We start from the raw sequence: 14,083 nt of genomic DNA, 5'->3' as shown, positions 1-14,083 counted from the left end.
GACAATGGGGCTATTAGCTGGCAGTCAATGTTACAGTTGAACAAATTAACATCTATACGAAGTAGTACTTCGACTGTTAAACACTTTATTTCTGCAGTCAAAAGTTCGGAGTTTGCATCCAATTGCTATAGAAACACGACTCAGAAGGGCAAATTTTCTCACTTCCTGTCAAGAAAATGACATTTGATTAAGTTAAAGCAATGCTGACAAAGCAGGAGTTTCGTTTCACTTGCTGTAAAAAAAAATAATAACACTGTACTATTTTACTCTGGCTGGTGTTCAGTGCAGCTGTGACCTGTTCGGACTCCTCTCCTCGTCTCTGAAAAGTGAGAGCAAAAAGTAGCAAGAGGGGGTTCACAGCTGAGGTTTGGGGCTCCCAGCGGCGTCATGCAGAGTCGATCATTGTCTCCCTAACACTTTCTAACTAGCCAGTTCACAACATCCAGAGAGCGGATCGGTCCGTACGCAGCAGCAGCAGCAACAGCAACAGCAACAGCAGCAGCAGCAGAAAATTTGCCCTCAGGGTTTTTTCTCCCTGACGTCGACCTCAACTAACAATTTGGATTTAATGCGCGGATATGAGCAATTACTGGACTTAATCTATCATAATGTCTCCCTTCCGATCGATTGATAGTCCAATGAGTTAAGCAATGGCTCATGAGATCTGAGTCCACCGGGTGCGAGAAATGTCTGTTTAAACGAACTAAAGAGAAAAAGAGGCACTTTCGTTTCACTGCAGAGCAGCGTTGGAGAACCTGGTCGGTGGACATCATGTACAGCTTGGCGGATTGTACGCACAGAAAGCCACTGAATGCGTTTGATTTCGGATTACTGTGACACACAGGACGCGTGTTTCTTTTTTAAGAGGCTGGGATTTTTTTGGAGTCTGCTTCTTCACGCTCCTGTTCGCTGTCCTCCGGGTTCCTGCAGGACTCCAGAGTCGCGGAGAGCCCATGCAGTCGCTAAGGTTGGTTTGTCTCGTTTGAACGGGGCTTACTTTGAATTTTAACCAGATTATCTAAGTTTCTTTTTCAGCAGGAGTTCTGTCAGTTTTTTGCATCGCTTGCTGGGTTTCCAACCATATCTCTGTTTCTTGAAATATGTTTTTCAACCAGGGGAGCTGCAGTATTAAGAACTTGATCCATTTGCTAGTGTCACGAGAAACTGATCGAAAACTCTAATTGCAAATGCAATTGGTCACAAAAAAAGGCAGTGGATCACTTCGTTGCTTTTAAATATTGGAGGATACAATTCATATCGTGCAGCAATATTACATTTTTCACTACATTGTTAACATTTATTATATGAAGCCTATTTTCAGCCAAAAGTACCGCTCAAGCCAGTTTTCATGAAATAACGGAGGAGTGCAAACGAGCAAATGCCTGCTGGCTGCAGATTTTCACCTTTTAAATCCTAATTGCTTGACAGCTGTAATTAGACCAATAACTGAGCTGTCTACAAAGCTCAAATTTAATGACAGGTTTGGGTGTCCTCATAATGCCATGTGCGTTTGTGACATGATTTGAGGTCTCGTATCAGAGCTCCTAACAAGCGCCATCTGTTGGAATAGACGATCAGTCCGCTGTGACTGTCAAAACAGATGCTAAGAAAAATGTTGAGGCAATGGTGCATGGTTTAACACTGCACACGAGACATGATCAAAACTATATTACTTACATTTTGCCATATATCATGCCGACACTATGTCTGCTGTAATTCCTTCAACAACAGTTTTGACAGGTGATAGCAGACATTTACAGCAGCACATCATAAAACCTGATTGGATTATACCTGCTGGATTTATGGGGAGATTTTATTGTTATATGATGTCACCTTTACCTGTTACAACAAGTAGAACACATTGCCTGTAAGATGTCTCTGTACATATTTCCTCATTTGTAAATGGTTTGTGATTTCAATACATGGCAAAGTAAAAATCAGTCAAGCCGTAATAATACTGATATTCAAAAAGCCAAAGTATAGGTCACAGCAAAGGACATGTAATTTATATGATTATATTGCCGCCTTAATTTAGAAATAAGGGCTGCAGCCAATGCTCATTTTTATTGGTGATTAACCTACCTCTATAAAACTCAAGAAAATAGTTTTAAAAAATACACAAAAGATGTGATATCATTGTGTTTTGACCTGAAGAGATAAAAAGATCCATTTAACAGTGATATAAAACAGAAATAAAATCGGTGCTTGCATTTGAGAGGCTTCAACCAGACAATCTTTGGCATATTTCCGGGATAAATTATTAATTATAAACAAAACAGCTGGTGCATAATTATAGGTCTGTCCACTAATCTATTAATCAACCAATTGTGTAACTACATGTGACGGTGATTAGATATTTTGAATGCAGAAAATGAAATAAATAGCACTGTTCTAACTAAATAATGTATTTTATACTTATGCATGTACTGTATTTTGTCATTGTCCATTTGTCCAAATGAGTGCAGTCATGCTCAAACTTATATGTCACTGACATTTAATAACAGATTATAAGCCATTTACCATTTCCCTATAAACATCCCATAAAAGTGACAAATCAATTAAATGAACAGTTAACCAAATATCTTTGGTTTGCTGATTGCTGATAACTTGTTAGCTGATTCACTGATTTAATGGGGGCAAACCCAGTGAAAGACATGCACATTAACATCTTTGATTTGATTTTATTGTACGTCTGTCTGTAGTCACTGTGGCTTACATCTTGGTCTGTCTGCACTATCTGGAGCTGATGTACGCATTTATTCTTTCTTATGCTTTTCTAACCAACGCTTGAATCAATCATATATAGGGATACATCAAAGCTCTTACAGTGTTAGTAGGACCTGACTAGGATTTTAAAGTCCTAACATTCACAGTATTGCTGCTAAATCCCCAAAATGTTCAGCCGCTGTCACTCATTTCAGATGTGAATGCCTGATATTATTAGAGCTGGGAATCGGTCTCCAAAGGGCCACCCCTGTTGAAAGTATGTGTAGGCTCAGACCTCATTGTACATGAACAAATCCATCATCCACGAGGGGGACAGCAATCACAAAGACGTTCACGCTCTATGGAAAAATACTGTAAAGCCAGCTAAAACCTGTGTATGCAGTCATCAGTCTGAGAGTAGTATTGCTTAAATGGCAGTAGCTATGTGTCATCTGACAGTTGAAATCAAAAGAGGGTGTATTATGCCTTTTAGAGGAAGTCATCATTTCCTCCTCTATTGGTCAGCAGTGAAATGTATTCAAATCATTTAAAGCAACATGTAATTAATACTCTTGAATGTCCAACAGCCTTAATTTGGCTGAATTTGAATTTGAAGTGAGGAAATAGACTGATAAAATGTACCTGTCCTCACATTTACTCAAAACACCCCTACCTATCTATTGTAATACACTTCACATGTAAGCACAGACTTTTAGATGTGACAATTTCATGTTTTGCTTTGGGATTTAAACTACTGCCAGTCATTGTATTACGGTGCATCCAGAAAGTATTCACAACCTTATTTCAAAATGGATCAAATTCATTATTTTCCTCACAATTCTTCAAGCAATACCCCATAATAACAACGTGAAAGAAGTTTTTTTTGAAAATTTTTGAAAATTCTTTGCAAATTTATGAAAAAAGGAATCACATGTACATAAGTATTCACTACCTTTGCTTAATACTTTGTTAAAGCACCTTTAGCACCAATCACAGCCTCAAGTCTTTTTGAGTATGATGCTACAATTTTAGGCAGTTCTCCCATTCTTCTTTGCAGTACCCCTCAAGTTCCATCAGGTTGGATGGGGAGTGTCGGTGCACAGCCATTTTGAGATCTCTCCAGAGAATGCTCAAGTACATTTAAAGACTTGTCCTGTAGCCACTTCTTTGTTATGTTGGCTGTGTGCTTAGGGTTGTTCTCTTGTTGAAAGATGAACCATTGCCCCAGTCTGAGGTCCAGAGCACTCTGCAATGGGTTGTCATCAAGGAGGTCACTGTACATTGCTGCATTCATCTTTCCCTCAATCCTGACTCGTCTCCCAGTTCCTGTCGCTGAAAAACATCCCCACAGCATGATTGTGCCACCACCATGCTTTACTGTAGGGATGGTATTGGCCAGGTGGTGAGTGGACATGACACTTTGCCTGCAGGCCAAAGAGTTCAAATAGTTTTGTTTCTCATAGTCAGGTGGGCTGTCATGTGCCTTTTACTGAGAAGTGATTTATATCTGGCCACTCTACCATACTGGCCTTATTGGTGGAGTGCTGCAGAGATGTTTGTTCTTCTGGAAGGTTCTCCCCTCTCCACAGAGAAACACTGGAGCTCTTTCAGAATGGCCATCCGGTTCTTGGTCATCTCCCTGACTAAGGTCCTTCTCTCTCAATCGCTCAGTTTGGCCGGCTGGCTCGCTCTAGTATGAGTCCTAGTGGTTCCAAACTTTTTCCATATACAGGCCACTATGTCCATTGGGACCTTCAATGCTGCAAAGATTTTTCTGTACCCTTCCTCAGATCTTTGCCTCGATACAATCCTGTCTCAGAAGGCTACAGAGAATTCCTTGACTTCACAGCTTGGTTTCTCCTTTGAGATGCACTGTTATCTGTGGGACCTTATATAGACAGGTCTATCCTTTTCAATCTCATGTCCAATTAACTGAATTTCCCCCAGGTGGACTTGTAGAAACATCTCAAGGATGATCAGTAGAATTAGGATGTGCCAGAGCTCAATTTTGAGTGTCATGACAAAGGCCATGAATACTTATGTACATGTGATTTATTTCATTTTTTATTTTCAATAAATTTGCAAATATTTCAAACAATCTTCTTTCATGGTATCATTATGATGCAATGTTTATAGAATTTTGAGGATGATAATGAATTTGATCAATTTTGGAATAAGGCTGTGACATAACAAAATTTGGAAAAAGTTAAGCGCTGTGAATACTTTCTGGATGCACATATAATAATGTATATGTATATAAGTGAATTGTCTGTTTTGCAAGTGACGTTTTTCAGAAGTGACGAGGACTGAATCTCCATCCAGGGCTGTGGCTAGTGACTATTAGTGACAAATTAATTTCTCAATCAACCGTAGTTTTGACACAAAATAATTGCGTCAACACTATGGTAATGGATGTAATGATGCAATCACTTGTTAGGCAAAAATTTCAAAACATTTCCTTTTTACCATTGTGATTTGATGCTATTTTTATTTGTCTTGTGCCTCACTTTGTAGGCCTCTACATTGATCCAATATTAAGACTGACATATCTGGTATCACTGGAAACCTCCACTCTGAGATATAAAAACAATTTGGATTTAAATGGTGGTGCGCTGGCTGCACAGCACCATCAGCGGTTCTGTGGGGTTTACAAAGTTCTCTTGGCATGCAGCCACCATTTTAGTTTGATGTAAATATGACCTAGCTTCACAGGTTTGTGACAATTGTTCCATTTTGAGATAAGCAGGAAATTGGCCTCTCTGTTTACGACAAAAAGCCACAACATTAAAACCGCCGGCCCGACGTTGTATAGGTCTCCCTCTGCTGCCAAAACAGCTCTGTCCCATGAGGCACAGACCTCTGAAGGTGTCCTGTATTGTGCGGCATCAAAATGGCACCAGCATATCCTTTTGTGGCAATTGTGCGTCCTGGAGCCATTTCTTCACTAGGTAAACCACCTGGGGAAAAAACCTGGCTGTTCGCATAATTTAAAAGAAATGTGAGCCTTCAGGGACCCATGACCCTGTTGCTATTACACCTTTCTGGGGCCACTGATACTCTGGTCTACTCCTCTAGCCATCAAACTGGATCCTTACACTTGCCGATTTTAGTTGTATGCAACACATCATCTGCAACTGTCAGCTGACTAACAGGTGCCATTGTATTGAGAAAATCAATGCTATTCACTTGAACAGTGAGCGGTTTTAATGTTGTGGCTAATTGGGCTTGTTTTCCTTCTCTGCATGCTCTGCGGGGTGGAGGACACACTGTTTTCCCTTCAGGTTCGCACCTCCACGGTGTTGGGATTCGGTTGTTTGCAGCAAATCAAACCTTGCTAACATGGTAGTTGTGGACTAACTTACCACTTTTGTAGGTCGGGAAAGACTCAGTCGAACAAGTCTGCACATTGAGATGTAATTTGAAACTAGAGGAGAGAGGGTTTAAGGGCAGAGCAGGCGGTCGTGATTGGTTCAGTGTGTCCGCTGGCTCTCGGAGGCTGCACCTTCTCGACACTCCCTAAAAGGAAGACAGAGCGCCGGGCTGCTCTCAGCCGTTGGTCCCGCACTCAGCGTTAGCTAGCTATGCTAACTGTGCTCCGGCGGTTCACTCATACAGAAGAGAGCAAAACAAAAAACTGCTTCATACTTGAAAGTGATGAGACGACGGGACCGACCTCACACTTCTTTTATGGACTTTATGTGTCTTCCCGACGAGGAATTAGCGACCCTAACTTTTCTCTTCTGTCATTTCTTCACCCGGTTTGACCAGGGAGAGGAGTGAAGTGCGACCCCGAGCTGGATGGATTGTTATGGGGAAAAGAGGAAGACCCTCGGCCCTTGAAGTGTGCAGAGTCCTTGCCGTGTTTCTGTCACTCTTCCCCTCCGGTAAGAAAGAAGTGATTTTCTAACTAAATAACTTCTAAAACAGCGGATAACTCCTGAAAACTATGAGAATATAGAGAAATAAAACTTTTGACAAGCGACAGAGGTCCCCCGCTCGGTTCTGGGACCGTGGACGGTAACGGTTTGCCCACCGGGCGCCTCAACAGACCTTACAGCGATACTCATGTTTTAGCAGGTTGTTCTTTTTTATAAAATGATAAATCAACATTAGCCTCCATTAGTGAGCTACGCAGCGCAAAAATCAGGTCACTTCTATTTGTTCCCCTGATACATGGCGATTTCCTTAAGAGTTTTTCATCTTTGGTACCGAAGTTGCCAGTTTGAGTCCATGTTCATACATACAAGTGTTTTAATGATTTCTACTTTACGTAGAGCTAACTAGTATATGTGACATGACGGAAATTGTTTTAAAAAAAACAAGCTAAATGTCTATAATACGCCGTGGCAGTAAGTCGGAATCCCACCAAACTCTATGTTTAAAAAAAAAAAAAAAAAAAAAAAAAAAAAAAAACGATTCAAATCTTCCAAATCACAGAAATGTAGGTCGAAGCTCTTCCGTGCAGACTTGTGGAAGAAGTATTAAGTATTGGAAAATGTTACGCCAGGCTTAAATTTGAACACGCTTGCCGTTCAAGTGCATAATTGGCTTGGTTTCAGTAGTTGAAATTGGTTTTATTTTATTTGATCGAAGAAAGACAAAACGGAATGTTCTTCTGCTCCTGCTGCAGCCCCCAGACCCTGTTTTTGTTGGGGGGGGGGGTGCATGCCTCAGCCTCAGCCTCAGCCTTTCGCACGCACTGCTTAAATGCAAGTATTTTGGGTTTGACTAAGAAAAAAAATCAAAAAAATCGTGTTACCCTCAATAAAACATAAAGAACATATTTAGTAAATCCGTAGTCTCGTTTTAAAGCCCACCAAAATTTTCCAATCATTTCAATTGGAAAAATGTAGGATTACTATAACAGTATCCTAATATATTAGAAACTATTTTTTATTTTATTGACTATAGGGTGACTTTTGCAGTGGAGACACCACGTTCACCTTGCATGTTTACCAAACCCTTATCAATTTCCCTCTTAAGTCACTTACCATCAAACAACACAGTGATAATGCACTGATAGTTGAGATCAGAGATTAGTTTAGTGCGCTCTATTAAAAGTGTGTGTGTGTGTGTGTGTGTCTGTGTGTCTGTGTGCCTGTGGTGGGGGGTGGTAGGATATTGTTTCTGAAGTGCGACTTCAAAGTGTTGATATGACCTCCCACCGTGAGACACATTGGGTGAAACCTTTCACAAGCCCATTCAGATAGATGCTTTATTAGCTTTATTAGTTGAAGGTAATACTAGTTAAACATGGTGTTGCAACAGGGCATCCTGAGAAATGTTTGAAGAACATTTGTGGAAAGAGTTGGCCGGATGTGCTGTTAACACCAGAGACAACAATCTACAGTCAAGCCGCATTTGTTATCACTAAAGGTGTAGATCAAGATACCAAATGGTATTTTTAATTGTGCATAAACCTAAAACCACGGAGTGTGACAGGGAAGTACACTTCTCCCCGTTAAACAGAGTGGCTGCCTTATCTACATTGACCTAAGGGAGGTGCAGAACTGGTTACTAAATACTAAAATACATTGTTACATAAGTGCAGTGTGTAGATTTTTATAGATATAAGTTGTTATTTCAAAGTGTAAAATTTAATGTAGACTATTCAAGAAGGGTAAGACCTTATTTGGTGCTGCAGCCAAACAACCATGCTTTTGTAGGCATTAGACATTAGTTGGCATTTATTAATTTATCATTCTTAGGTGGCAGTTTTTTATAGTTCTTGATAACTCTAATTTTAGACTGAGCTTTATGTAAATTTGCGGGTTTCACTTTCATAACAGTCAGTGTCAAGTCTATATATAGCTTTGTCTGTAGGCTGTCATGTTTCTAAATGATGTGGTGGCCCTGGTTTTATTTTTTGTTTCAATGGTGTGTGTTCCCTCCCTGACAGTGAGCCTGCAGTGCAAGATCCTCAAGTGTAACTCCGAATTTTGGGCCTCTACTTCGAACTCTGGACCGGAGGAGGAGTTTTGCACAGCGCTGCGTGCGTATAACAGTTGTGTACGCCGTACTGCACGTACCTGCAGAGGTGACCTGGCATACCACTCTGCCCAACATGGCATAGAGGATCTAATGAGCCAACACAATTGCTCCAAGGAGGGGCCAACATCCCAACCACGTGCGCGGACTCCACTTCCTCCTCCACCCCCACCGCTCCTCCCTGACAGTCAGCAACGCTCTGATGGCCCAGAATTGTGTCATTATGAGCGCAGTCTTCCACGCAACGCATCACCACCAAACTATACCCACTGTGGCTTCTTTGGAGACCCACACCTCCGAACCTTTGGTGATGACTTCCAGACGTGTAAGGTGGAAGGAGCCTGGCCGCTCATCCACAACAAATACCTGTCTGTTCAGGTGACCAACAGTCCAGTGGTTCCGGGGTCTCCGGCCACTGCCACAAGCAAGGTGGGGGATCTGCATTGCATGCATGTTTGTCATATTAAATGTTTTGGTTTTAAATGTTCAAAAGGCAAAAACATTTACTATTGCATAAAAAAGCAAATAGAAATTCCAATAATTTAGATTTAAACTTGACTAAGTTAGTCGAAGACTAATTTCCTTTTGATTGCCCAATCAGTTAACCAACCAGTCAGCTAACCAATTATTTCAACTCTAATTTAACGTAAAATTGTTCTGCGTCAGTGTGGATTGATAAATTGATTCATGGGTCTCAACCTGTTTTGCGCCATTTGATATTGTGTATGTGTGAGTTTGGACTGGCTGCCAGATAAATCAATAGCAGTTGGAACTTGGACTTAGCTCTTCTTGATAAAGTTTGTGGAAATTGGCATTTTTAACCTTTTTTATTTTTAAGCTAAAAATTGAAAAAAATTATAAAAGTATTTGTAACAAAAATAATCTTTAGTTGGTGTCCAAGTTGTAGTGATGTTACATGTAGTTGCTGTTACAGTGTTTTCTGTTTATTTCTTTAGTTGATTGTCATTGTGACAGCAGAACATCAAGCTGCTTTTACATGTCTCCTCATTTTCATGTGGTCAGACTGTGAGCTGTGTATGGGAGCTGTTTTTCTGTCAGGCTGTGGATTCTGGTTAGTGTTTGGATGAGTTCCACAAGAACAGAAGAAGCCCAACCTAGAACAATTGCTAAGATCTTGATAAGCTTTATAAATGATATGTCAGTATAATAACAGTAGTGCTACATCAAACAGGGCTCCATTTTCACTTTTCACAGTGAACAGATCAGGCTGGTGCTTGGCCTACTTAGAGACTAGTCCATACTGAGCATAGTAAAATGTCTGTGCAGGACTAGATATTTTCTCTTTAATATGAGATATTTTCTTTACATAGCTTTATTAGCAGTGCATGCCTCATTATTTTAATGATTGTCCTTGAAATGGCTTTCACTAGAAATGTAGGTTATGAACAGAGGTAGGAAAACTTTTCTAGTTTGGAAATTCACTTTGAGTTGTTCCAGAGAGCAAACTTTTGACTATGTCACTAGACTATCCTAACTGAAATATTTAGACTGAGGTATAAGTGGACTTTGTCCTTAATCACATTAGTAGAAAGTGTAATTTGCTGTAATCTAGGCTTCTTAATGATACTCTATTAGGCATTTGTGGATTTTTTCCCCCCCTGGCTTTTAAAGTAATGCCATTTTTATATTGCTGCTCTTGGAAGCAAAGAAGACAGCTTTTTTAAAGATCTTGATTTAGAACAAAGGGAAAACAAGGCAGCAGTCAGTGCCACCTGTGCAAACAAGGCCCTTCTGGTAAAAAATCTGCATTAGCAGAGCTCTGTGTTAGTACATTGCTCTGGCTACAGCAAATAGATCTGTCTGGTTATTTCCATCTTTATTCTCATGGAGGGATAATGGAGGCATTTTTCATTTTGTTTGTTTTCATTAAAAGCTTAAGACATGAATCAGGCGAAAAACAGAAGTTAATGTAGGTGGGGAAATGTTAGTTGTGGGTGAGGGGATTTGAAACAGAACTGGTGCAGCAGATGAATTGTCTAGCTCATAGAGTATTCTCTAGACTTCCTCTGTCCCAAACGAGCAGACCTTAGTCCCCAGGCTGTCCTAGTATCATGCTCTCACAATGGCTCATTGGTGTCCCTATGAAACCAAGCTTGCAGAGTCCTGACGAGTCTCACTTAATTAGCTGCAGAGTATATCGCTCTGTCCTGGCCCCACGCCACTCCCTGGAGCATAGTTCTGGGGTTCACAGGCAGGTTTTTCAGCACTATGAATGGATCGTCTTTGTGTCTGCAAACTGAGGCCTGATTTTACATGGCCCAGACTCATGTTTTTTGAGGGAGTTTACCTTGGCCTCCCCCATGTTGGGCCAGTGCTGAAATGTGACACTTAAGTGGGGTGGTGTGGCAGATGGCACATATTGCACAAACGTGTCCTTAATGCAAAAGTATAAACACATCCGTTTTTAAATATGTTTGCTGCAGTTTACTAGAATCAGAAAAATGCAGGGGGTACCATCAGTGTACGTGCATTTCAAAGAGATGGTCAAGTGTGCAAAATGTTCATGATATATTTCTTGTCTTTCATCCTATAGCTGACGATCATCTTTAAGAATTTCCAGGAATGTGTGGACCAGAAGATGTATCATGCTGAGACAGATGAACTGCCAGCTGCATTTGCTGATGGCTCAAAGAATGGAGGGGATAGGCATGGAGCGAACAACCTGCGTGTGGTGGAAAAGGTACCTGGGCAGCACGTGGAGATTCAGGCCAGGTACATTGGAACAACCATAGTGGTTCGGCAGGTAGGCCGCTACCTTACCTTTGCGGTGCGCATGCCGGAGGAAGTTGTGAACTCTGTGGAAGAAGGCGATAACCAGGACTTGTACTTATGCCTTCACGGCTGTCCTGCCAACCAGCGTATTGACTTCAGGAACTTCAAGGCTCGAGCAGCAGAGCCCCACGGTGCAAGCAGGACCAGAAGTAGCCCCGGGACACATGGCTTTACCTACCAGTCCGCAAAGGCCAAGTGCAAAGAGAGGCTCCCGGTAGAGGATCTGTATTTTCAGTCCTGTGTGTTTGACCTCCTCTCATCTGGAGACATTAACTTCACCATGGCAGCCTACTATGCCTTTGAGGATGTAAAAATGCTCCACTCAAATAGCAAAAGATACCACATCTTTGAAAAGGATGCTTTGATAAATAATGCCGCACGGGGAGGCAGAGATTTACTTTCTCTTTTTTTCTTCAATCTCCTTACTGTCTTACTGTGGATTGAATGTTGCACAGTTCTCCAATAGTCCCTTCACGACAATATCCTGTTGGTAGATCTGTCAGTGAGTGTTAGAGTTCCATCGCTGTGTCGCACATTGGCTCCTCTCTCCTTCTTTGGTTATGTGATGTGACTGGTGGCTTACCAAAAGGGTTATTCGAACCCTGAAACTCATTTCAGTCATGTTGTCATGTCTTCAGTCTAATGACAAGGTGAGGTTCAACCACCTATCATCACATGTATTTAGCTGGTTCTTAGGTCTAGTCTTTGAAGAGAACAGCGGTGAGAGAGCTCAGCTACTCCAGAGCTCAGGGTATCCACCTGGGATTAAATCCCACATTCTTACTGGGACTGCATGCCTATGGGAAGCCGGACAAGATGATCTTTTGCAGAAAGAGGGGTTTGCTGATCTTCCCTCCCCTGATCCCCTCATTGGTGCCAAGCCAGTGAAACTCTCTGTGGCTCATGTGGCAAAGCGAGAGGACCTGACAGGGGCTTTTGTTAACCTAAGGCCAGAAGCAGCTCTATGTTTGATTAGTTTCCAGCTTTGGAAAAGCCTGAGCCTTCTGGAGGAAGCACTCAGCCAAAAGGACGTCAGAGCAGCGTCTCCAGTTGTCTGCAGTGGAGATTAATGGGTCATATTGTTAGAGTGTGTGTGTGTGTGTGTGTGTGCGTGCGTGCGTGCGTGCATTAGTACAATATGTGTGCAAAATTCAGCGTCTGTGGTTAATTTAGTGTGTTTGTGGGTGCAGGAGTTCCCAGAACGTGAGATAACAAATCTCCAGTGGGAGCAATGTTTCCCATGTCTTTATGTTGTACCCAAACTTTCAGAAATAGAAAAGACAAGGCGCTCCACAGTCTGGTCAGATGGACTCTCTCAGCCAAGTAATAATTCCCAAAAGGGAATTGATAAAAATAATCTTTCATCTGTACATCATTTTCAGTGTCAGAGATTCTTTCCCTACATTGTTCGAGCTGACCCAGTGATCAGACAGTGTTTGTATTGTAGGTCTGTAATGTGAATGTATCTAACAAGGAAGCAAAAGAACAAACTTCTTTAAGGGCACCTCAGCCTTTACAGAATGTAGATCAACCCATCAAACTATGTCACCTTGTCAAGAGCACTCTGAATTTCAATCTCACTTCAAGTAACAGTGGTGTAGATACTGTTGGTACAAGTTGTAAAGACATCAGCTCCAGTCAGTTCAGTGTTTTACCAGTGTGCTGACCTGACTCTAGCGTACTGACTAAATGATAAGCATATGTGTGTAGATGTGATTTCATGGCTTAAGTCATTGCCAAAGAACAAGCCCCTGTGCCAACATTTCTTCCACCAGCTGAATTGTCATTATTCAGCTTTAAACAGTTCACTTTAGGGGGATGATTAATTTAAAAAAAAAAAAAAATAATAAAATAAAAAAATAAATAAATAAATATATATATAAATATATATAAATATATAAATATAAATATATAAATATATATAAATATATAAATATAAATATATAAATATATATATATATATATATATATATATATATATATATATATATATATATATATATATATATATATATATATATATATATATATATATATATATATATATATATCTCTTGTGTTTGTGGAGTGCAGAAAAACTACAGTAGCACACTGTAAAGGCAGCATTTGTCTCTGTCTTTGCAGACTCGACTTTGCTTTTCTTGAGTTTCATGATGACGCTCCTCGCTAGGAGAGGTTTCCATTTAAACGTTGGCTCTCACCTGTAGTATCTGGTAATGTGGAAGTCATTTGTGTAGATACTGTTAGTACTCGGGCACCAATCTACAGTCATTCATTCTTTACACTGAAGTATTTGGCAGGCCTTACTACTGCTATTTGGAAGTGTATTGTTGCAGTTTGAGAGCAACAAAAAAACATACAAATGATTGTAATGTGGAATCTTGTGTTAATAGATGTAATTTGTATTGTGAGTTTTACAGTATATGGTTCTATGTGTGTAATTTGAGATTGTACACATGTTTTGTGAGTTGTTGAGTTGTATATTACCAGTTGTGTTTTGAATTTATCACTCCAGTTTTTTGACATAAGATTATTTGGTGAATGTGAATGTTTTTTTGTTGTTTTTTTTTTTTAAAGGGATTTTGCAAAATACATG

At 40.5% G+C, this 14,083-nt stretch overlaps 1 protein-coding gene across 1 annotated transcript; it reads left to right on the top strand.

Moving 5' to 3' along the window:
* The first annotated feature begins 288 nt into the window (after positions 1 to 288).
* Positions 289 to 13,342, top strand: rgma (repulsive guidance molecule BMP co-receptor a). The gene is made up of 4 exons (XM_067502151.1): positions 289 to 967; positions 6,475 to 6,590; positions 8,606 to 9,123; positions 11,249 to 13,342. Exons 1-4 carry the CDS (start codon positions 954 to 956, stop codon positions 11,951 to 11,953), a joined length of 1,353 nt encoding a protein of 450 aa, XP_067358252.1. The 5' UTR covers positions 289 to 953; the 3' UTR covers positions 11,954 to 13,342.
* Positions 13,343 to 14,083: the final 741 nt, after the last annotated feature.

This window comes from Channa argus, chromosome 4 (genome assembly GCF_033026475.1).
Source record: "Channa argus isolate prfri chromosome 4, Channa argus male v1.0, whole genome shotgun sequence".
Taxonomy (NCBI): domain Eukaryota; kingdom Metazoa; phylum Chordata; class Actinopteri; order Anabantiformes; family Channidae; genus Channa; species Channa argus.
The sequence above is the reverse complement of the archived record's forward strand: the minus strand, read 5'-3'. Positions and strand labels throughout refer to the sequence as shown.